This window comes from Chelonia mydas, chromosome 1 (assembly GCF_015237465.2).
Source record: "Chelonia mydas isolate rCheMyd1 chromosome 1, rCheMyd1.pri.v2, whole genome shotgun sequence".
Classification (NCBI taxonomy): domain Eukaryota; kingdom Metazoa; phylum Chordata; order Testudines; family Cheloniidae; genus Chelonia; species Chelonia mydas.
Window position 1 is genome coordinate 12,996,936 of NC_057849.1, and position 22,601 is coordinate 13,019,536.

The 22,601-nt window shown below is 51.9% G+C and overlaps 1 protein-coding gene across 1 annotated transcript in view; it reads right to left on the reverse strand.

The window, feature by feature from the left end:
- Positions 1–4,190: 4,190 nt before the first annotated feature.
- Positions 4,191–22,601, reverse strand: part of ARHGEF17 (Rho guanine nucleotide exchange factor 17) — a 241,683-nt gene continuing 223,272 nt past the window's right edge. The window contains 8 exon segments of the mRNA XM_037881143.2: positions 4,191–12,311; positions 15,339–15,581; positions 15,584–15,595; positions 17,012–17,187; positions 18,291–18,292; positions 18,674–18,822; positions 20,534–20,601; positions 21,465–21,551. Coding sequence (XP_037737071.2) covers positions 12,121–12,311; positions 15,339–15,581; positions 15,584–15,595; positions 17,012–17,187; positions 18,291–18,292; positions 18,674–18,822; positions 20,534–20,601; positions 21,465–21,551 — 928 coding nt within the window. The 3' untranslated portion in view covers positions 4,191–12,120.

Here is a 22,601-nt window from a genome sequence, read left to right on the forward strand (position 1 = left end):
CTCTGTATGACAGGTATGTTAAGGTAAATGGACATTTTACAGTCTCTGTTCAGAAGTTATTGCCCAAGGACCCATCTACACAGGTTTGGACTGCTATAATCAGTTTATAAACAGACTAACCATGGCATCAGTTACACCAGTATAAAGGTGCTTGTCTAGGGATAGCTCCATTCCCATAACATTGTAACTAGTCAGAAACAACCTGGGGTCTCCCTTCTCCTCTCCCTTCCTGAGAAAGGGCAATTGTGAGCTATATCCCCAAAGACATCATGCTTAGAGCTGGTGGGGAAAAAATTAACGTTTCGGTTCAAAAATCGATAGTTCATCACAATCAAAACCTTTCACAGAAACCATGTCGATTTCCACAAGCTGTCGACAAAGAGTAAGGTCGACCTTTCATTCTGAACAGGTTGTTTTGATTCAATCTGATTGTCTGTTATTTAATATCTTAATACCATATAACAGCCAACACTTTTTGACAGTCCCAAATAGAGTTTGGGGATTTTTGTGGTGCAGGAAATTTCAGCTCCTCATTCCTAATCAGGGAGCTCTTGCCTTCTGTGCAAAATCTTTCTGGATTGATGAAGCCACACATCAAGTCCCCCCCCCTCCCCCATTCACCCCCACATCTATTAGCTACTCAAGCCAGGTCTCCTACAGGCTGGGAAGGAAGAGAGGTCATTATTTCTAGTTTTAACTACTCCAGGGGTAGGGCCAGATTCCCTCCTAGACAGATAACTCTCTCCTCCCCCATCACCTTAGGGCAGGTGCTACACAGACCAGCTGCCAACTGCCCAGCACGAAATCCCAGACAGGAATAATGACCTCTGTCTTTGTTCCAGGCCTCCTGCTATTCCAACTTCTGTGGCCTTTCATGGCTACCAGGTAGGACTTGTTTGCTTGCTCTGGCCCAGCAGGGCTTTTAAGAGCAATTAAGTTTCAAAGGGGCTAGTGATCTGTGAGACTATGAGCACTCAAATCCCTCCCATTTCCAGAGAGTGGCAAGCTTTCGGCCCCTCTGGCATTTTGGACCATAGTTCTGTGCATGAGAAGCCGCAGTGGGTTAGGGTCCAGCTGCAGTGAAGTATGGAGATTCTCAGACAGAAGGTCCGACACAGCCAAACCTGAAAATGATCAGCTGGGACGTGGGTCCCTCTCCTGCAAACATTTCTCCCTGGATCACTTCGTGCTCATGAGAAGGCCCACCACGTCCCCTGTACTCACAGAAAAGAAACCTTAATTTTCAGCTGGTATTTGATAGTCTTGTAAAATGTAGCTCAGGGCGGGTGGGATCTTTTCGATCTCCTAAGCTAGGGAGGCAGCACGGTCACCAGGGAACGGGGCATGTGACTAGGACTTGGGAGACCTGGGTTCTGGTCTCAGCTCTGCCCCTGATCTGCTGGATGACCTTGGGCAAGTCCCTTCACCTCTCCTTGTCTGTTTCAGGGCAGGGACCTCGAATGTACAGCACCTGGCATTAAGGGGGCTCCCAGCTCATCTGTAGCTCCGAGATCTCTAAAACTCTAAACACAGGTGCCTGAGCCTGCTCAGGGCTGGAACTGGAGACCTCTGTGCGCAGGAACTGGTCTGAGTAAGCCAGGAGGGACGCTCTCCGCTGGGCCCAGTGCCTAGCATGGACACTGGAGCACTGTGCTGCTGAGGGTGCCATCTTTCAGGAGAGATGGGAAACCTCGCTGGCAGCTGCTTTGAGAATTCCAGGGCACCTTTTAACACACCCCGTGGTTTCAGTGAGAACTTATTCTTCACTTCCTGGCTTGAGTAGTTTGCATTGCTGGGTGCTGTTACACAGCTGGTGCGTTCCACCCCAGAGGAGGCGGCATGTCAGTGCTGCTGTATTTACCACCCTGTCGTTGGTAAAAGGCTCGTGGATCCTAAATCCTCATAATTAACACCCCAGTAAACTTTGGGGACAGCAGGGGAAGAGCCTAAAAGACTGCAGCCTAGTTCCCCCACATGCCCGATGTTGCCTTCTCCTGCTGCCACTGCTCCACTAGCCCTTGGGCTGTCAGTGAAGCATATTGAGCTGACCCCATAACGGGGAACAAAATCCACTGGCACATTGGAGGAGCTGTCACAGGCCAGCAGCCTCCCTGGGCTGATAGGGCCTCTGAGCTGCAGCTGCAGGTGGGAGGAGAGGCGGGAGTGGGACTGCAGCATCTGTTAAACAGAGAACGAGAGCGGCAAACACTCCACTTGCCCATGTGTCACTTGGAGATTCCAGCTCAGAATGGCCCTCAGCTGCCTGGGAACTGCAGCTGGGGTAGGCAAATGGAAAGGGATGAAAGGCCAGAGACAGCTCCAGGGTCTTAGTCCTAGTGCTGGGAAGGCTTCTGGGCTCTCCGTGTGGAGAGATTCCAGTGCAATCAGATTAAGCATGTAACAGACACCGTGACTCCCTGGCCCCAATCCCAGCTGCCCCATCAGGCTTTGGGGTTCTGGACAGGACTTTGGTTGTTCCGGTCAGTAGATCTGACCCGGACACTGTCAGATCCCCTTTTCGACTGGACCTTTCTGGTCAAAAACCGGACGCCTGGCAACCCTAGTCTCCCAGGGTGCAAAGGACCCACACGCCTGAGTCTCTCTTAGGCAGTTTTATTTGCCAAGCGGGAAGCCAGCAGGACAGACAGCTCCACAAGTCGCCCTGTGGCTACAACTCCCAGAGCATTCTTCCCCGGCACCACTCAAGTTCTCACTGCCTCCCCTCCGATGGCCCTGCTCCCTGCAGCTTCCTACCTCAGCCTCACTTGGCTCTCCCCTGCCCCAGGGCCAGGGCCAGGGCCAGGGCCTCTTTCAAAGCCCCATCTGAATCAGCACAGGTGTTCTGGCCTGCTCCCTCTTAAAGGGCAAGTTTCACTCTGTGACATGCAGGTTTCAATGGGTAGGGCCAGCGAGATGGCATCAGATCCACATTGCAATGTGCCAACAGCTACTGTAACCTCGTGCTTTGAGAGCTGTTGTAGCCATTTAAAAGGCCTAATTGGAAGTTTCTACTTGAGCATGCCCTTCTCATTGGAGGCCTCTGGTCCCCAGTACCACTCTGGGAACTGGAGATGAAGCATTGAAAGCATCATGGTGCAACCTCTTCCCTGGTGAAACAGAACCAGCTTCAATGGGCTCACACTGTGTCACCATGTGTCAACCGTACTACAAGAAACTAGTGCACTGTATCGCCTGCAACACTCCACCCCAGAGATGGCTGCATTTCAGAGGAGCTGTATGTATCTAGCGTGTGGAGTGCTTTGGGATCCTTTGGGCTAGAAGGATCCAAAGAAGTGTAAATACTGTAATTAACTGTAGGGTGAACGTGTGCGATATTGCCACCTTGTGGTTGGAGACCACACTTCTGTAGTTAGAAGAAAAGGAGGACCTTGTGGCACCTCAGAAGGACTAACAATATTTATTTGAGGATAAGCTTTCGTGAGCTACAGCTCACTTCATCAGATGCATTCAGTGAAAAATACAATGGGAAGATTTTATATACACAGAGAACCTGAAACAATGGGTGTAACCAGAGTGATCCGGTAAGGTGAGCTATTACCAGCAGGAGAGAAAAAAAACCTTTTGTAGTGATAATCAAGGTGGGCCATTTCCAGCAGTTGACAAGAACATGTGAGGAACAGTAAGTGGGGGGTGGGGGAGGAGAATAAACATGGGGAAATAGTTTTACTTTGTGTAATGACACATCCACTCCCAGTCTTTATTCAAGCCTAAGTTAATGATGTCCAGTTTGCCAGCTCCCATGATGCAGAATAGCCATGCAACCGCCATGATGCCTGCCCTCCTCTCGCTAAGAGGGGAGACTATGGTGTATCATGGGAGATGTAGACCAGGCACTATGCTGGCATTTCAAAATCCAAATATTTCAATGAAAACTCAACATTTTCCACAGAAAAAGGCCCCATTTCTTATTGTTCACTGCTTAGATGCTGGATACCCTAAGACAGCTGCAACCCGCACTGGGAGAGTGGAGGTCTTTGTCCCCCCAATAGTGACTGCTCTAAAAATAGACTTATGAACCTGCTGAAGATAGTGGCTTGGCCAGGCTTAGACCTTTAGTTCGAGCAATAGTGTTTCCTGCTTTTAGAGCTGAAGGACATTGATTCAAAACCCGCTATCAGTACAAAACTGGCCACAACAGGGCGAAGGAAAAGAACACACTAACAGATTTGGGCTCTGAACATCCGTGACCTTAATGACAAAGAACCCACGGTGACAAAATAAAAAACAAACAAACCCAGGCATAATGTGATCGTCGTAACACCTCACGGGACTTGGTAATACTTCAGGAGTAAAAGCTTTTTGTTTTGTTCTGGTCTTTAATGCACTGTAGTAGTTATAACTTAAATGTGGTCGGCACCCCTTCTGTGCCTGTGAAACTTTAAACAAGTATATAAAAATATGCCATTAAATTCATATCAACAATCAAAGACCTTGAGAAACACTATGTACAGAGGCGGCAATATATACCAATATTTACAGTACGTCTCAGCGGGATCTCTCACCAAACAGAGAAATAAAGCCAAGAGAACAGAGTCAAACAGGGAGGGGAGTGAGCATGGGAGACTGTGCCTTGCCTTGCCTGTCCTCTCCTCGGGTGCATCTCAGGTGCAAATGCCAGTCCCTTAGTTCTCTATGGAGCAGCAGCAGCATACCTCCTCAAAAAGAAAGGACCCAGGGCCTGGCTGGAGGAGCCAACCGCACCCGCCTGGCATATGGGTGGTAGCAGCAGTGATGTTGTTGAGCAGTTTGTGGAGTGGGGGTGCTGAGAGCCATTGAACAAAACTGTAAACCCTGCATATGATAGAAACCGCTTCAAGTGGGGGGTGGTGCCGCACCCCCAGTTCCAGCACCCCTGGGTAGCAGGGATTGGCCCCTTGATGGACACAGGCAACTCTCGCCACACCATTGCATCTCTAGACTGCGCCGGGAGACGGCACGGTCTGGGAGCTGGCCTCACTCGCGGCCATTGATGAGTGGAGCTCCTTCTACCTCTCTGCCAGGGGGGAATAGCAGTGGTCTGCACCGCTGTGTGCAAACGGCGCCCCCCTAGTGTTTACAAATGGGAGGGACTTTGCTTTAAGGGCGAAAGGCAAAGAAACATATTACAGCGTCTTTCACAGGAGGATGGGATCTGATGCTTGCAGGCTCTTATGTCCTGTAGGTATTGACAGGCCCAACATCACTTTGGGAAAGCTTCACAGTCACTCACAGATTTTACACGCTTCGAGGCGGGTCCCTGGGCCTGCAAACTGAGCTGATGGGGGGGGGAGGAGAAGTAATTTTTGGACAGATCTAAGAAACAGCATCCTCTCAGTGGTGGGAAGGGAGCCCGCAGTGCCGCGTGACATCGCCACTCCGGCCGGCCAAAGACCTTGCCAAGGTCCTCCAGCCACGCGAAGGCTGGGAGGAAGCTGAGATGTCAAATGGGAAAAGAACCAGGAGAAAATGCCTCCCTGCACCTTTTCCAGACACAGTTGGGTAGCCAAGGAGCAGGCAGGAGTTGAGCGAACACGCCTTTGGTTTTGCTTGTCAGTTCACCTCTAGCCAGCAGAATGAATCCTTCGGTTAGGATACATTAGACACTTTTCTAGGCTTAACTGAAGCTGAAGGTGGGCTGCAAAACACATATGGCACATACATTCCTGGAAACGGCTCGAGATCGATAGCAACAGAACCCTGCACTGAGAGACCCGAAACAATTCCTACAGTTTCACACTGCGGGACATTGGTAGCGCTGGGCAGGAACGCAGACTCTGACCCCCATGGACCCTTTTGGCCTTGAAAGATAAGAATTTATTTGAAGGACAGAGCTGGTTGAAAAGAGGGGGGAAATTGCCCCATAATGTCCCAATCCCTCTGACCCCCTGCAAAAACATTTCAATCAGCTCATTTCAACTGGCCCTCCCTTCGCTCACTATGCTCTATCCCAGCTCAAACTTTGGTACTTCCCGGCAGCCATCAATCTCACACAAACACCTTAACCATGAGGGCAGGATGGCGGTACTCGGCGTGTGACACCGGCAACCGCCCCGGGGGAAACCTGGAACGTGACCTTGGTGCCCAATCCTGAACAGGGACTCTTCTATTTCCATGGGAGCGAAGGTACTCAGCTGCTCCCAGAAGACTGAGCCAAAAGTCCCTTTATGTCAATGGACAGACCTCTCAAGACCCTCTACAAACCAGCTGAAGAGGGAGGGATTTTTCACTCTGGTTTAAGATCTACTTGCCGGTTTAAGACTGTACCAGTCTCAGCAGCTGATCTAACAGGCCCATTCTAAGAGTAGTTCAGAAAACCATTCTCACTGAGACCTAGTTGTCTTTAAGGGAAGCATCCAGGCCACTGCATCTCAAGGCCAAGCCCACCTCACCTTCTGTGAAACATCCAAAAGGGATTTTGCATGGATCAAGCGAGCAGGATTCATCCTTCACTGCTGGAAGAGTCTGCTCGGAGCATCTAGGAGATTGCGAAAGCTTCGATGAGAGGAGGTGACTGTGAGATCATTCTCTTTTTCATCTCCCAGTCAGGTCTGTTACGCCCAAGCCCTACTGAGCATCCAAAGTCCTGTCATGCCAACCAATTCCCTTCCAACCGAATCCTCACCGCGTCTGAGACCCCGGCCTGTTTCCTTCTAATATTCATTTGAAATGTGAACTAATGTGGCCTAGCAGTTTAAGATCATGATGACCCCTCCAGTGGGAAAACAGACAGACCGATGCATGATCTCTTGCACCCTGCCAGTCACATGGACTGAGATGACAGTGACGAGGCTTTCAAAAGGAGAAGCCATTGGGTTAGAGTTATTACTGGGGGCGCATTGCTCCTAAGTGGTGAACACTCAATAGGGGATGCGGAATCTGGACATGCTGGTGCCAGATGCTGCAGCTAAAGTAACTCAAAGCACAGACAGAGGGCACAATAATATTCATGATGTGTTCACCATATATAAGGGCTGGTATGAATTACCAGGGGACAAATCAAGGTGCCTTTAAGCATGGTGGAGATGACAGGAACGATCATCCTCCTTCCATGGCCAACCGAGCAGTTATGGTCCCACACTGGATTCCCTTGGAAGTTTGCTCCTTGGAGACCTCCAGGATTGGGTGTGATAAGAAACAAGAATAGGAATAAATGGTCAATTTTCACAAAGGAGTGAGATAAATAGCAGGGTCCCCCTAGGATCTCTACTGGGACAAGTGTTGTTCAACATAGTCATAAATGACCTGGAAAGAGGGGTAAACAGTGAAGGTGGCAAAATTTGCAGATGATACAAAACTACTCAAGATAGTTAAGTCCAAAGCAGATTGTGAAGAGCAACAAAGGGATCTCACAAAACTGGGTGACTGGGCCACAAAATGGCAGATGAAATTCAATGTTGATGAAAGCAAAGTAATGCACCATTGTAAAACACAATCCCAAGTATACATAGAAAAATGATGGGGTCTAAATTAGCTGTTACCACTCAAGAACGGGATCTTGGGAGTCATTGTGGAGAGTTCTCTGAAAACATCCACTCAATGTGCAGCAGCAGTCAAAAAAGCGAACAGCATGATAGGAATCATTAGAAAAGGGATAGATAATAAGAGGAAATATCATAATGCCACTATATAAATCCACGGCATGCCCACACTTTGAATACTGCTGCAGTTCTGGTGGCTCCATCTCAAAAAAGATACATTAGAACTGGAAAAAAGACAGAGAAGAACAACAAAAATGATTAGGACTATGGAACAGCTTCCGTATGAGGAGAGATTAAAAAGACCAGGACTGTTCATCTTAGAAAAGAAACGACTAAGGAGGGATATGATAGAAGTCTATAAAATCATGACAGGTGTAGAGAAAGTGAATAAGGAAGTGTTATTTCCCCCTTCACATAACACAAGAATTAGGGGTCACCCAATGAAATTAATAGGCAGCAGGTTTTAAACAAACACAAGGCAGTACTTCTTCACACAACGCACAGTCAACCTGTGGAACTCACTGCCGGGGGATGTTGTGAAGGGCAAAAGTACAACTGGGTTAAAAAAAGAATTAGATAAGTTCATGGAGGATAGATCCATCAGTGGCTATTAGTCAGGATGGTCATGGACACAACCCCATGCTCTGGGTGTCCCTAGCCTCTGATTGCCAGAAGCTGGGAGTGGATGCCAGGGGATGGATCACTCAGTAATTGCCCTGTTCTGTTTCTGCCACTGTCAGAAGACAGGATACTGGGCTAGTTCCATGTGGGCCTGGCACATGGCAGCTAGTGCTCAGAGTGGGACTCGAGCTGCTGCAGGCTGCCCTGTCTTGGGTTGATTAGGTCACGGATTCAGCAAAGCACTTAAGCATGTAGCTAGGCCGCACTGACTCCAAGGCACGCCTCAGGGCTCAGCTGCTCCTAAGGTGGTGCTAACTGGGAGAGCTGCATGTAGGGTTGTGACATATCGGTATTTTCCGACAGGGTGCAGGACAATCTCTCCATTATGCCGCTGAGGAACTGTCTGTCTATCCCACCTGCGCAAGAAATTCTGCATCTCCCCAAATCTCCACCCTCAATTCAGCACCTTATACCCCACTCAGCTAGAGACACACACAGCTGTCAATCAAGAGCCATGCTGACCCGGCCACCTGTTCTCCGGGGGGCGTGATCCACTGCCTACCAAAGCCGACTAGAATCTTTCCATTGGATTTGATGTAGGTTGGCTTGCGGCCTAGGAGATCACCCCATGAGGAAGAGAATGGCCCCAGGGGGAAGCTGCTGTATCTGACCCACACATCGCTCAGACACATTGGGCCAATTCCATCCTGACCCGCGCCCTGGGTAAATGGAGACAGGGGCAGTTCCTGACGTCAGCAGGTGAAGACTGCGATTTGTGAATGAACCTCTTGGAAAAACCACTTCTACCAACACATTGTGTACACACAAGGTAACCCGCCTGTCTTATAGGAAAGTAAATCTCATGCAGCATCCCCGGAGGATGCCTTCTCAGAACATGCCTGACCTGTCACCTGTATTGTTTATATCGCAGTAGCATGCGGAGGTGCCAACTGGGATCATTCTCACTGTGCTAGGTGCTGTGACAGACACAGGATAACCAACAGTCCCTGCCCCAAAGAGCTTCACATCTAAATACACAAGACAGACAAAGGGAGGGAGGGGAAGCAGACGCTTAGAGAGGAAAGTGTCTTGCTCCAGGTCACCCAGCAGGTCAGTAGCAGAGCTGGGAATGGAACCCAGGTGTCCTGACTGCCAGCCCAGTGCCCTAGCAACTAGATCATGCTTTTGTGCAAAATCCCAAACCACCTGATGGAGCTAATCAGCCGAAGAGGGAAAGGGAGGAAGGAGAAATTACACGTTTTCAGATGAAACAGGAAAACAGATAGTATGCAGATGAGGCAGAGAGATGAAAGAAAGCTGCTCCGGACGACAGGAATTGCAGAGGAGAAGGCTCTTGCATGAAGACTTAAATATACTTGTATATATTGTTCAGGTCACTGGGGACACAAAATGTTGTTTAAGCTTTTGGTTAAAGTATTTAAAATGCTATAGAATAAAGTATTTTCAAATACCGCAACAGGGCTAGAATTACAGCTAGGCTAAGCAGGCATAGCCACGCGGGTTGCAATGGAGAGACGTCCATTGACACGAGCTAGATGTGTGGCACGGAGCTTGTAAGCACATTGTTCGGGCACTCAGTTCTTCCACCAGAGCTGCTGTGTAACTGGGAGAACCCGGTCAGGGTTGTCTTTAAACCTACTGAAGTCTGCAGACAGGCCAAGATTTTTAAAAAACAGGTGCTTAAAGTTAGGTGCCTAAATCCATCTTTCGACATCTAAATGGGTGGCTTGATTTTCAGAAGCGACGAGGACCCAACACGTGGGGAGACGTCTCATCAGGAAGCCATGGGCACGGCGTTCAGGCCACACATTTAGGTTTCTAAATATTGTTATTCGTAATTATTTGTACTGTGGAAGGGCCCAGTCACAGATCAGGACCCCATGTGCTAGGCGCTGTACAGTGCAGAACAGAATGACGGTTCCTGCACCATAGAGCTGACAATCTAAGTAAATATGGATTGAGAAGTTGGCACCCTGGGCTACCTTTCCAAAAGTGACGGGTGATTCTGGGCACCTCCATTTTTGGAGCCCAACGTGAGACACCTTAGAGGTGGTTTTCAGAAAATGTGAGCAGCCAGGAGCAGATTTTCAAAAGAGCCAGGGTTCCAGAGTATCGCCAGACCAGAGTGTTCAAAACTCCCCAGACTGTGTTCAGAATCATGAGAGTGTTTAAAAAATCCTTCATCTGGGGTTCATTTTGATTTGCCTTCTGTTTACCGAGCCTTCGGAGTACGCTCGGGTCCTGGTTCCCAACTTTTTCTCTGCAACCATGAGGGCTAGAAATTTAATTTAAAAAAAATGAAAGCTGAGAGTCTCATGAAATAACATGATTCCAGAGACTGGAGCTTTAACGTAAGCACTAAATATCACGAGATCTGTAAGAGCTAGCAACACTGGCGACTTAGCAGCACAAACCCCATTGAGAGTCCATGGCACATGAATTCTTGTCATGTCAGGTGCTTTTGAAATTCCCAGTGCTGCCCTCTGAAAAACCAGTCCTTAAGGTGTCTCCGGTTGGGCATCCAATCCTCACTACTCACCTTGAGGCCCCATCTTGGCCACGTGAACCCCCACAGGCAGTTCTGGGGGGGAGCCTGCCTGTAAAAAACACCTTCCTTTGGGGACATTTTTGGTGCAAGCTGGCTGACAGTGGATTCATACTCTCTCTCTAGGTGAGTAAACCCCCATGATTCTCTTTGCTCCCCATCCCCACACAGGATTCGGGATCTGGAAGCTAAATACATAAATTAAGTGCTGGGGACAAAAAGGTAAGTAGTTAAAAAACAACCATAAATACTGTACAATGCAAGAGACCGTTGCAGTCGGACAATGCCCCTCCTAGTTCTGCCCCGGCTGTAGGCCACAATAACCAACTGGCTTTGCTCTTAAAGCCAAAGGAGCGTGAAGCTGCCCTGGTCCTAACAGTGCCCCCTTGTGGTGCTGCCCGCTATCAGGGATCCAGCTAAGGATTGCACATTTTTCATGCAGCGGCTCCCCTTTTTGCTGGCTGAATGGAGATCAGCTCTCTGCCCCCTCTGCAATCGGAGCTGTTGACTGTCAGCCAAGACGCTCCCACCTCTCCTCTCCCCTCCAGACACTCAGGTCACCCTCTGGGATCAGCGCTCGTGGATGAATGGGACCCTGCTGCCATTGTAGGACATTTGCTATGTGCAGCTCCTCATTGGTTGGGACTGACCGCAGGCTGGGGCGTCGGCACCCTGCATGCAATTCCCTGGGCCCGAAGCTGCCTCCGCTTCCATGCAAGCTCCTTGGCAAATGTCCCCCGCACAGAAAATAAATAAGGATATTGTATACGTATCCAAAACAACCACCACCACCACAAGCGTTCTTTGGGTGACAGCGATGAGTGAGCGGGTTAGCTAGAGGCCTGGAGATGCTGGAGCAGCTGCGGCCAACGGGGATGCTGGAGCGACTTCCTCTGACAGGAGGAGCGGGGAGCCCTGTGTGCGGGGGCCCTAGTGAAGGTGGCGGTGAAGTGAATGCGACGGTTTGCTGATTCTGGCTGGGTGGAGAAGACAGAGAGAGAGGGCAGGCAGGCTACCGTCCAGGGGTGCGCTTGCTTAGACATGGACCTTCCGCTTCCAAGCGCCCGGATGCAGAACCCCACGCAGGTCAAAGCACAACACACAAAAGAAAGGCCCCTTGCCGACTGCACGAACAATGGATTCTCTCCTCTGCTAAGCCCTCCTCTTTCGCCTGGATGCTTCCAAGCAGTGCCACATAAATCTGTCCATCCAGGTGCCCCTGTCCCCACACCCACACCCACCGCTGGAGTAAGCGCAGGCTGCCCCATAGGATCTGTTTGCTCCGCGTGTTCCTCTCACCACGCTGCAGACGCTGTGTTTGAGAGGAGCTTGTCCCCAGGCACACACAAATCATCCGGGATGAGAGATGAGATGGGCTCGGGGGCGGTTAGTGACAAGAGGAGGCAGGGGTGGGGCTGGTGCTCTCCCCCCAGTGGGGCCCCGTGCTGCTGCAGATCAGACCCTCCACAGGAGGAGATGGTTTGTGCTGTCATCTCGCCCCACTGTCTCGCTGCTGTTGGTGAGTCTGAAATCCTCATAGCCATCCCCCCCGCTGATCACCAGCATCTTAGACTTGGAGAGGACCATGTTGGAGGACCTGTGTCTTGCCAAATCTCTCTTTTCTGCGTCGCTCAGCTTCTCGGTACCTGGGAAACGGAACAAGCCCAGAGAGATCACAGTGCGTGAGCGGAAAGAACGGCTGTCTGACGGAACGTGGCGAAGGGGTTCTCAAACCCGGCAGTCTATGTCCCTCCCCAGCCATGAGCCGTAACGACCCAGGGAGCCTTGTCACACCCCACTCTCCTCCCAAGCACCAAAGGCCAGGAGTTTTAAGGGTTGAGTGATTTTGCAGGCTCATCCTGAGGACCTGATTTTCAGAAAGTGCGGAGAACCCAAGCTGCTAAAAATCAGAACCCATATGTGGTTTCACACCAGGCATCCCAAAGCCCACACCCCCTTCCTCAACTGCTTTGGAAAGCCTTGGTCAAAAGAAATGGGCTTCTCACCCTGGAAGGCCCCAGCTCACCTTTTCCAAGAGCAGCTTGAATTCTGCTCTGTGCTAGCCTCGCCTCCAGGGAGACCGAGGGAAGGGGCAGCTTATTCATAGATTCTCAGGCCAGAAGAGACCATTGTGACCATCTAGTCTGACCTCCTGCATAACACAGGCCGGAGAACTTCCCCCCGCAAATTCCTACAGCAGATCTGTTAGAAAAACATCCAGCCTTGATTTAAACATTGCCAGGGATGGAGCATCCACCACGACCCTTGATAAGCTGCTCCAGTCGGAATTTGTCTCCTTTCAACTTCCAGCCACTGGATTGTGTTAGACCTTTTCTCTGCTAGGCTGGAGAACTCACTAGTAAATAGCTGTTCCCCATGTAGGTACTTATAGACTGTGATCAAGTCCCTCACTTTGTCAAGCTACATAGACTGAGCTCTATGGCAGCTGGGTGTGTACTCCAGGGGGCAAAAGGTGTTCCACCCCCCCTAATCATTTTTATTGCCCTTCTCTGTCCCTTTTCCAGTTCTAATATATCTTTTTTTGAGATGGGGTAACCAGAACTGCACGCAGTTTTCAAGTTGTGAGGGTACCATGGATTTGTATAGAGGCAATACGATATTTTCTGTCTTATTATCTATCTTTTTCCGAATGGTTCCCAACATTCTGTGCACTTTTTTTGACGGCCGCTGCACATTGAGTGGATGTTTTCAGCAAACTCTCCACAATGGCTCCAAGATCTCTTTCCTGAGTGGTAACAGCTAATGTAAACCCCCACATTTTGTATGTATAGTTGGGATTATGTTTTCCAATGTGCACTACTTGGCATTAGTAATTTTGTATCCTCTGCAAACCTTTGGTGAGGCACCTTGTTAATGGCTTTCTGAAAGTCCAGGTACACGATACCCACTGAATCATGCTTCTCCACACATTTGTTGACCCCCCTCAAAGGATTCTAATAGATTGGTGAGGCATGATTTTCCTTTACAAAAGCCATGTTGATGCTTCCCCAACAAATTGTGTTCACCTATGTGTCTGATAATTCTGTTCTTTACTATAGTTTTAAGCAGTTTGCCTGGTACTGAAGTTAGGCTTACCAGCCTGTAATTGCCAGGATCGCGTCCGGAGCCTTTTTAAAAAATCAGCATTATATTAGCTATCCTCCAGTCATCTGGTACAGAGGCTGATTTAAGTGACAGGTAACATAAGACACTTAGTAGTTTTGCAATTTCACATTTGAGTTCCTTCAGAACTCTTGGGTGAATACCATCTGGTCCTGGTGATTTATTACCGTTTAATTTATGGCTTTGTTCCAAAACCACCTCTACTAACACCTCTGTCTGGGACAGTTCCTCAGATCTGTCACCTAAACAGAATGGCTCAGGTGTGGGAATCTCCCTCACATCCTCTGCAGCGAAGACTGATGCAAAGAATTCATACAGTTTCTCTGCAATAGGCTTGTCTTCCAGTGGCCCATTGACTATTTGGCAGGCTTCCCACTTCTGATGTACTTAATTTAAAAAAAAAAAAATTTTTTCCTGTTAGTTTTTGTGTCTTTTGCTAGCTGCTCTTCAAATTCTTTTTTGGCCTGCCTATTTATACGTTTACACTTGACTTGCCAGAGTTTATGTTCCTTTCTATTTTCTTCAGGAGGACTTGACTTCCAATTTTTAAAGGATGCCTTTTTGCCTGTAATCGCCTCTTTTACTCTGTTGTTTATCCACGGTGACATTTTTTTTGGTTCTTTTACTATGTTTTTTTTCATTTGGGGTATATATTTAATTTGAGCCTCTGTTATGGTGTTTTTACAAAGTTTCTATGCAGCTTGCAGGCATTTCACTCTTGTGACTGTTCCTTTGAATTTCTGTTTAACTAGCTCCTCATTTTTGTGTATTTCCTCTTTTAGAAGTTAAATGCTACGGTGGTGGGCTTCTTTGGTATTCTCCTCCCCGCTACCCCTCCAAACAGAGATGTTAAACCGAGGCTGGGTGTCTGCAGTAGCATTCCATGCCATAAGGGGGCGCACTCAGCACCTGCACCCTGCTGCACCCAGACTAGTCTCCCAAGAGTAGGGGTGAAGCTGCATCTCTTGGAGGATTGAAAACCAGGCTGGACAAAGAACCAGGGAATGAGAGCGGAGCAGTAGCTCTGCTATAGTGAGGGTTGAGACTCACTCACTGTTTAACAGATGATTTTCCTAAATGCTCTAAAACCCACATGTCAACTCAGATTGTCTTGAAAATCGCCGTGCCTTATGGATGTCCGGGGTAGGGTTAGTGGTCCAAATTTGGACTCACATGAGCAAGGTGTTCATGAGATACAGACCCACTAAAAATTGCATGGGACATTTCAGTGGTTCCTAGAACATTATTTGTGCCCACATCTGGTATTAGAGGGAAACAATCCTGCTTGGGCCCCACGGGGGATGGACTAAGTGGGATTTGATATCCTGGATATCTGCCCCCCTCCCCAACTTCTTACGCCTCCAGAAGGCCCATCCAAAGAGTAAGACACAATTGAAGGTGGGAAAATGGGCCCTGTGATTCCATGGGTGTGTGGGTGTGGGGTGTGTGTGTGTGTGTGTGTGTGTGTGTGGGAGCTGTTGCGTGGAAATTTCAGCCCCTGCTGATCTCTGGGTTCTGAGTGTGGGTACAAACCCTCCTGCTGGACCCACCTGGATCTCTCGGCAGTGGAAAGATGATATCAAAGTTGTCGGGCAGTTCGATGGAGGTGAGGAAGCGCACATGGCCAGTGTGCCCCTGGGACAAACCCACTGGCGTCAGGGGCATCTTCAAGGAGGTGGTGTTGGCCGTTATGGACAGTGTCAGCACCACCCCAGCGCTGGTACCAATCCAGAGCAAGTCCTTGCAAACCAGGAGTGCTGTGATCCGCAAACAGGCAGCCTTGTGCTGGCGATAATGGCATCCGAACCTGCCAGCGGGACAAAGAGAAGGACCAGGGGTTAAAACACAGGTGAGCTGAAGTTCTAAAGGTCCCTTGCCACATGTGACCAAAGGAGGTAATTCGGTCAAGCTCTCTGCAGCATCCACCTCCCTTGGGCAATGCACCTTTCTGCAGGGCACCAAGCAGGGATCATCTGGGCCAGGTGGACACATTCCACATTATCTCTGTCACATGATGGCATGGGATGGACAGTGCCAGACCTTGGGACTTCCTAGCTTCTTGTGTCAGGTGTTTGGGGCAGGGGTGATGGATTCTTCCTAAAAGTGGTGGGGCCACGAGGCCCGATCCCCTCCATGGCCCTGCTCCTGCCCCTCTTCTTCCCTCTGAGGCCCTGCCCTCGGGCCAAGCTGGAAGCCAGAGCCGGGCCAGGGAGCCCAGGTCCCTCCATCTGCCTGGGATGCGGAGGCCTGAGAGCAGCCCTTGTCTCTGCCCCCCCCGGTCCCACACCCAGGGTAGGTGGAGGGTCCGCGGCTCCCCACCACTGCCCATGTGGCTGTTACCCTGACCCAGCTCCAGCTTCCGGCCTGGCCTGGGGCTGGGCCTTGGGGGATGAAGAGCTGCAGCCGGGCCATGGTAAGAGCCGCCCGGGCAGCTGTGGGAGCTGCGGACCCTCTAACTGCCCTGGGCGGGGCGGGGGGCAGGCAGGGACATGGGGCGGGGGCTTCTCTCATGCCCCCCAACCCAGGCAGGTGGAGGGTCCGTGGCTCCCCAGAGCTCCCTGGGAGGCTCTTACCCGGGCTCGGCTCCAGCTTCCAGCCTGGCCGGGAGACAGGGCCTTGGGGGGAAGAGGAGGGGCAGGGGGCCAGGCTTGTGGCGAAAAGTGGGAGGGCCATGGTCCCTTGGCCCCCCCTGTTCTGGCAGCCCTGGTTTGCGGGTGCAGTGATTACACATCGGCCTGTCCTCTCTGGGAAATCAACATGCGAGTTCTGCTATGGTCCAAAGGGAAGAGAAACAGGATGGTCCTGTGGCCTTTGCTCCCCACGGCTTGCCGCTCAGAACAGCCTGCTGTCTCTGCGTGAGACAGGCCTGGCCGGGACCGGGACAGCACCTGGGGGAAGAGGCATGGCTGCTGGATGAGGCAGCTGGCCCAGTGACTGCCCTTGCTAAGCCTGACTCTAGCCAGGGGGAGCAAACGACAGCTCCCTGGATGGCCTGCGGAGGGATGACTGATCAGATCCCAAACGCATCCTGCTGGCATCTGCAGACCCCAAAGTGAGCCTTATTCAGATGCCTCCCCTCGGTCTGCCTCATGGCTGCTACTGAACTCTCTGATCCCCGCAATCTGGTCTCTATGGCCCCGACACAGCAGCTGTGCAGAGGCAGGTCTCCCTGGGTTTCATAGCTCGGTGCCGCAGACAAACCGTTCGAAGGCAATGCCGGTACCTGCTAACATTTTGTGGACCAGGGGTGTGATATCGACTTCAGCCAGCTGCTCGTAGCTTGTGGCGTGGTACAGCCTCACCTGGGCACTGCTCTGGAGCGCGATCCAGATACCTGGGCTGCAGCTCACCATGCAGGTCACGCTGCGGTTGCTGTCCTGCCCGATATGGAAACGTGTGCTGCGGGTGGAGAGGAGAAGTGCGTCCATCATACTGCTGCCAACGGATGGGACCCTCTGCACTGGCAGCAGAGCCAACGGGCCACTCTGGTTCTGTGCCGTGCAGCCCTGTGCTTTAGGGATCGAGACTTGCCGGTGAGGAAGTGACTTTTCCTCCTCGTGGAATGTTCCCCTGGCAGTTCTCCCTTATTATTATTTGCACTGCGGTAGCACCCAGGGGGCCCAACTGAGATCAAGGCCCGAGTGGGCGAGGTGCTGTACAGACATATAGCAAGGAGCTTTCACTCTGCAATCTAAACAGACAAGGCCCAAGGGGAAACCGAGGCACAGGGAGAGGGAGTGATTTGTAGAGGAGCTTGGATTAGCACTCAGGTCTCCTGACGCCCAGGCCAGTCTCCCAGCCAGTCTCCCATGCTGCCTTTCATGTCTATCAGTAAGACACCTGAGCCAATCCATCAGCACAACACCCCCTGAGCCAAGCTAGGTATAAGAGGGCCGTTGTCCAGGATGCATGAAGAGGAATATACGAATACGCTGCATTTCTGTAGCCTTTTCCGTACAAGATGGCAGGCGCTTCACAGACCCCTCAGGGAGGGAGGTAAGCAGCTTTATCCCAGCGTTGTCCCAGCTGCGGGGAGAGAGGGTCAGGACAGCACTGTGAAAATTAGACTCCGGTTTTGAGTGCCATCATTTTGGGTGCTTGCCCGGATGCACTCTGGGGATGGTTTTCAGAGGTGCCGAGCGCCCTCTTGTGGAAGTCAATAGCTGTTGGCCCCTCAGATATTTGGGCTCTAGATGTCTCACAGCGGGCACCCAAAAGCAGAGGAAATTCAAAAACCTGGTGGTTTGTGACGTGATCCAGAGACGGTGCCTAGAACAGAACCCAGCTCCCCAGCCACCTGCTATAACCACAAGGCCACCCTTCCTCGCCTGCTTCTCCCACCTCTAATCTCCTCTATACAGCACCCACCTCGGTGGCGGCCGGTAGGGGGCTGCTGCCCCTGTGCGTTCCTACAGCATCTCCCCCGTGGTCACCTATACATGGAGCTCTGCTGCTCACAGGGTGACCCTCATCCCACACAAGCTCCCAGTGGGATTGGTCACTGCTAGGTGCAGTCTCAGAGGGGCCCAAAGACAATGGGGCTTGGCCAAGGACTGTCCCAGGGCAGAATATGGCCTTTTGGAAACTGATGTAGGAAATAACCGAGGGGAGACCCTGGTGGCTAAACACATCTCACTGCGAGGGGCTGGAGTATTTACCTCAGGAGAGAGATGGCTCTCCTGATCAGAGATCCCGGCTCTGGGCTGTGCATGCCCTGCACTAAAGGGCCGATCCAAAGCTCATGGAAATCAACAGGAGTCTTTCCATAGACTCCATTAGGCCTCAGACTGGGCCCCAGAGCTCATGACCAGCTTCCTGAGCCCCCCGCCCCCGTGTCCCCATGTTGGCTTGAGCCCTCCTGGGGGCTGGGAAAGCGAGCGGGTACCTCCTGCAGCAGTGTGGCCGTGTTGAGGATGACGACTCGGTTCTGACACCCGCACCACAGCTTGCCAGCCACCGAGACCATCTTAGTGACAGGGCTGCCCGGGGAGCCAAGGGACAGGGACTTGGAGTTCTGGGGGTCCCAGAAATGTCCTGTACGGAGAAAGAAGAAATCAACAGTTGCGTTCTCCTTAGCTGCCCCCCATGGGTCCCCACAGCACAGCAGCCATGTGGGCCGGTGGACACACATCCTGTAAAACGAGGCACGATGTGTGGGTGGTGCTTTGAATGCCCTCTAGCTGCCGACTGCCCAGCTGTGACACTTATATGGATCCCATCACCACAGCATCTAAACTCCTCACGGCACCCCTGGGAGGCAGGGCCATGTACAGGTGGGAAACTGAGGCACGGAGAGGTTAGGTGATTTGCTCAATGCCCCACAAAAAGCCTGTGGCAGAGCAGGGACTTGAGCCCAGGTCTTCCAAGGTCCAGGTTAGTGCACTACCCGCTGGGCTAGAGCATGTGCAAATGTTCTGGGCCATGCAAACCGCCACCAGTGGGCAGAGACGGGGTTAAGGATGGTGATGACAGTAACAGTGCACACCTCTGTTGTCGCTTCCAGGGGAAGAGCTCAGATCCCTGATGCTGCTTCGGAGCCACCCTGGGAGGCAGGTCTGTGCTATTTAACCCATTGCATGGGGGAACGGAGGCAGAGAGAAGTTAAGTGACTTGCCCCAGGTCACTCAGGAAACCTGTGGCAGAGCTAAGGAGAGGCCCGTCAGACTGAGACTACCCGGGCTAACAGACGCAGCCACTCTGCAGCCAAGTCAGCTGGCCAGGCACTTTTAGTGCCCACCTCGTTCAGAACGCCCACCTCCCCCTGGCTGCATCTCAGCCTTCCAGCGACTCCTCACTACAGTGCAAGAGACTCGCCCCTTTGGCACAAGGAGCTGGGACCAGGAGCCTATGGCCATAAACCTGCTCTGCAACCTCAAGGATGTTTCCTTCTCCTCCCGCCATCCCCAGGCGTTCCTCTGAGATGTGGATTCTACAGGCCATGAATCCGTCCCCAGTTACAGCAGCATCATTCCGGAGCTACTCCCCCACGGGCAGCCCGGTCACTCCCGATTCGCGCCACATCGCTGGGAGCAGCATCTGACCCTTGGTGTCCGAACCGTGTTAGCTCTGTCCCCAGCTCTACAATGGGGGTCTTGGTTACGTGAGGGCAGAGTTTGGCCAGGAATCTTCAATTCCATGTGCCCTGAGCGCTATGAAAATATACCAGTGCTTCTGTCACTGCCAGGGCCACACTACATGGAGAAGTGATCACACCAGGCTGGGTTCTCCTCTTCCTTACGCCAGTCCAACTGCACGAGCTTCAGTGGAGTTACTCCTGATTTACACCAGGGTAAGAAAGAGGAGAATCGGGCCCAGAGCAGTTAGTAAAAGGGTAGCCTGGCATTTTAAAAATAGAAGGCCAACATTTTCAAAAGTGCCTGTAACTCTGGGTGCCCAGCGAGTGCCCATTACCTTTGGGTGCCCCAAATTAGCGGACGCTTCTGAAAATGTTGGCCCCAAATTGATGAGCTAATCTAAAGCCACAGAGGACATGATGGCAGCCATTGGAGAGGGGGATGGGGAATCAGGACTCCTGGGTTCTATGCACCGCTTTGCCACCGCCTCACTGTGTGCCCTCAGCTAAGTAACCTCTCTTGTTCCGCTACCCATCAGCACAGCGGTGCTCTTAACGCTAACCCGTCTCTCCGGGGAGTTGGGAGGCTCAGCCAGCTGCTTGGGAAGCGCTGTGGGACGGCGGCACGCAAGGCCCTACGTCAGCGCACAGCACTGTTGGCATCAGACTCACCTGCCTCTCTCTGGTAGATGATGAGTTCTCCGTTCGCCAGGGACACAAAGACCTGGTTATCCAGGTACCTGCCGAGAAGAGAAGCCCGCGCAGTTAGCCTGGGACAGACATCACCATGACAGTGCAGCAGCAGCTTCCCTCCGAGGAGGCTGCTCCCAGTGAATCAAGTCTCTCCTGCAAAAGGCTGCTCCCTCGGTGCACTTTAGTCTCTCCTCCCCTCCCCAAAGTGCCCCATATCAAGGGCTCTTAAGTATCCTCAACCCAACCGCTAGTTTCTCCTTCTAACATAGCATCCTGCACAGCCCACCCCCCCACCATATACAGCTCCAGCTCCCACCCTCCCCACACATCGGCTTCAATTGAGATCCAGGCCCCGCTGTACCAGGGACTGCACAAGAAACAGTCCCTGCCCGAAAGGCGGTACACTCTGAATAGATAAGCCGACAAAGGAAGGCGTGCTAACCTTGCCGGACAGCTGGGGAAACCGAGGCACACAGCGAGGCCGTGACTTGCCTGAGGCAGTCTGTGGCAGAACCAGGCACTGAACCCAGGTCCCCTCAAGTGCCTTTACCCTGACGCCATCTATGCTCTGTATTAGTTACTATTGAGATCATGGTGACACCTAGGGCATATCAATTAGACACCCGTGGCTGGCCCATGCCAGCTGATTCAGGCGAAGGGGCTGTTGAGTCGCGGGGCAGATGTTCAGGCTCGGCCTGGAGCTTGGGCCCTAGGGCCCTGCAAGGTGGCAGGGTCCCAGAGCTTGGCCTGCAGCCCAAGTGTGAAAGGCTACGCTGCAGTTAAACAGCCCCTTAACCCAAGTCAGCTGGCCCGGGCCGGCCGCAGGTGTCTAACTGCTGTGTAGATGTACCCCCCGAGGCCTAGCCAAGGCCCTGGCAGGAGCTGATGCCTCGTGCCGTGTACCACTCACAAGATGCACATGACGGCGGCCGAGTGCTGCATCTTCATGCTGTTCTTCCGGTTGCGGATGTTGTCTGAGGACTGGTACACATGGATGCTAGGAAACAAAGGGAGGCAGCTGAGAGTCTTCTGCTGTGGCTGATGGAACTGGCTCCCTGACCCGGCACAGGGAAACGGGAGGCAGCTCCGGTCACATCAAATCCCAATGCTTTGTTGGAAACGCACTCTGTAGGTCTGCTCAGCCTCAGTTTCCCCTTCCATCTCCACTGGCACCAGCGCCAGGGCAGCAAAGCTCACCCGCGGGGCAGCTGGGAAAGGCCTCATTCACAAGCCTCCCTAGCACTGGCTCCCAGCTCTCTGGAGCACGCAGAACTGGGTGACACTGGAACGCCCTGGCTGGTGTGTGTGTGAGTTCCACCCTTTATAAGGCTTGCTTAAGGGGTTAGAACATAAGAACGGCCACACTGGGTCGGACCAATGGCCCATCTAGCCCAGTATCCTGTCTTCCGACAGTGGCCAATGCCAGGTGCTAGAGAGGGAATGAACAGAACAGGGCAATTATCGAGTGATCCATCCCCTGTTGTCCAGTCCCACCATCACACAGCCAAAGGCTACGGACACCCAGAGCATGGGGTTCCACCCCTGACCATCTTGGCTAATAGCCATTGATGGACCGATCCTCCATGAACTTATCTAGTTCTTTTTTGAATCCAGTTATAGTTTTGGCCTTCATAACATCCCCTTGCAATGAGTTCCACAGGTTGACTGTGTGGTGCGCGTGCGTTGTACTTAGGTCGCCCTTGAGTGGCCTCCACATCAAGGACCCACACGGCATTTCTCTTCATTCACATGGCAGGGGCCGGAGCTTTTGGTGCTGAGGGGGCTGAGCCCCCATTCACCTGGTGTGAGTGGGCAGTGCAGTGTCTATGTACGTACGAGGGGCGTGTGCAGGTGGAAGTGTTTGTGTTTATGGGCCAGGACAATGAGCAAGGCAGCCTCGAGCTGGCTGAGGAAGACCTTCAGAAAACCAGCTCTTGTGTGATCTCAGCTCCTCAGGGCCTGCAAATGGCCCAGGAAAAGTGCCAGCTCAAACGCCTGGGCCACTGACACCAACACAAAAGTGTGAGCCACCTCCCAGCCCTGGGGT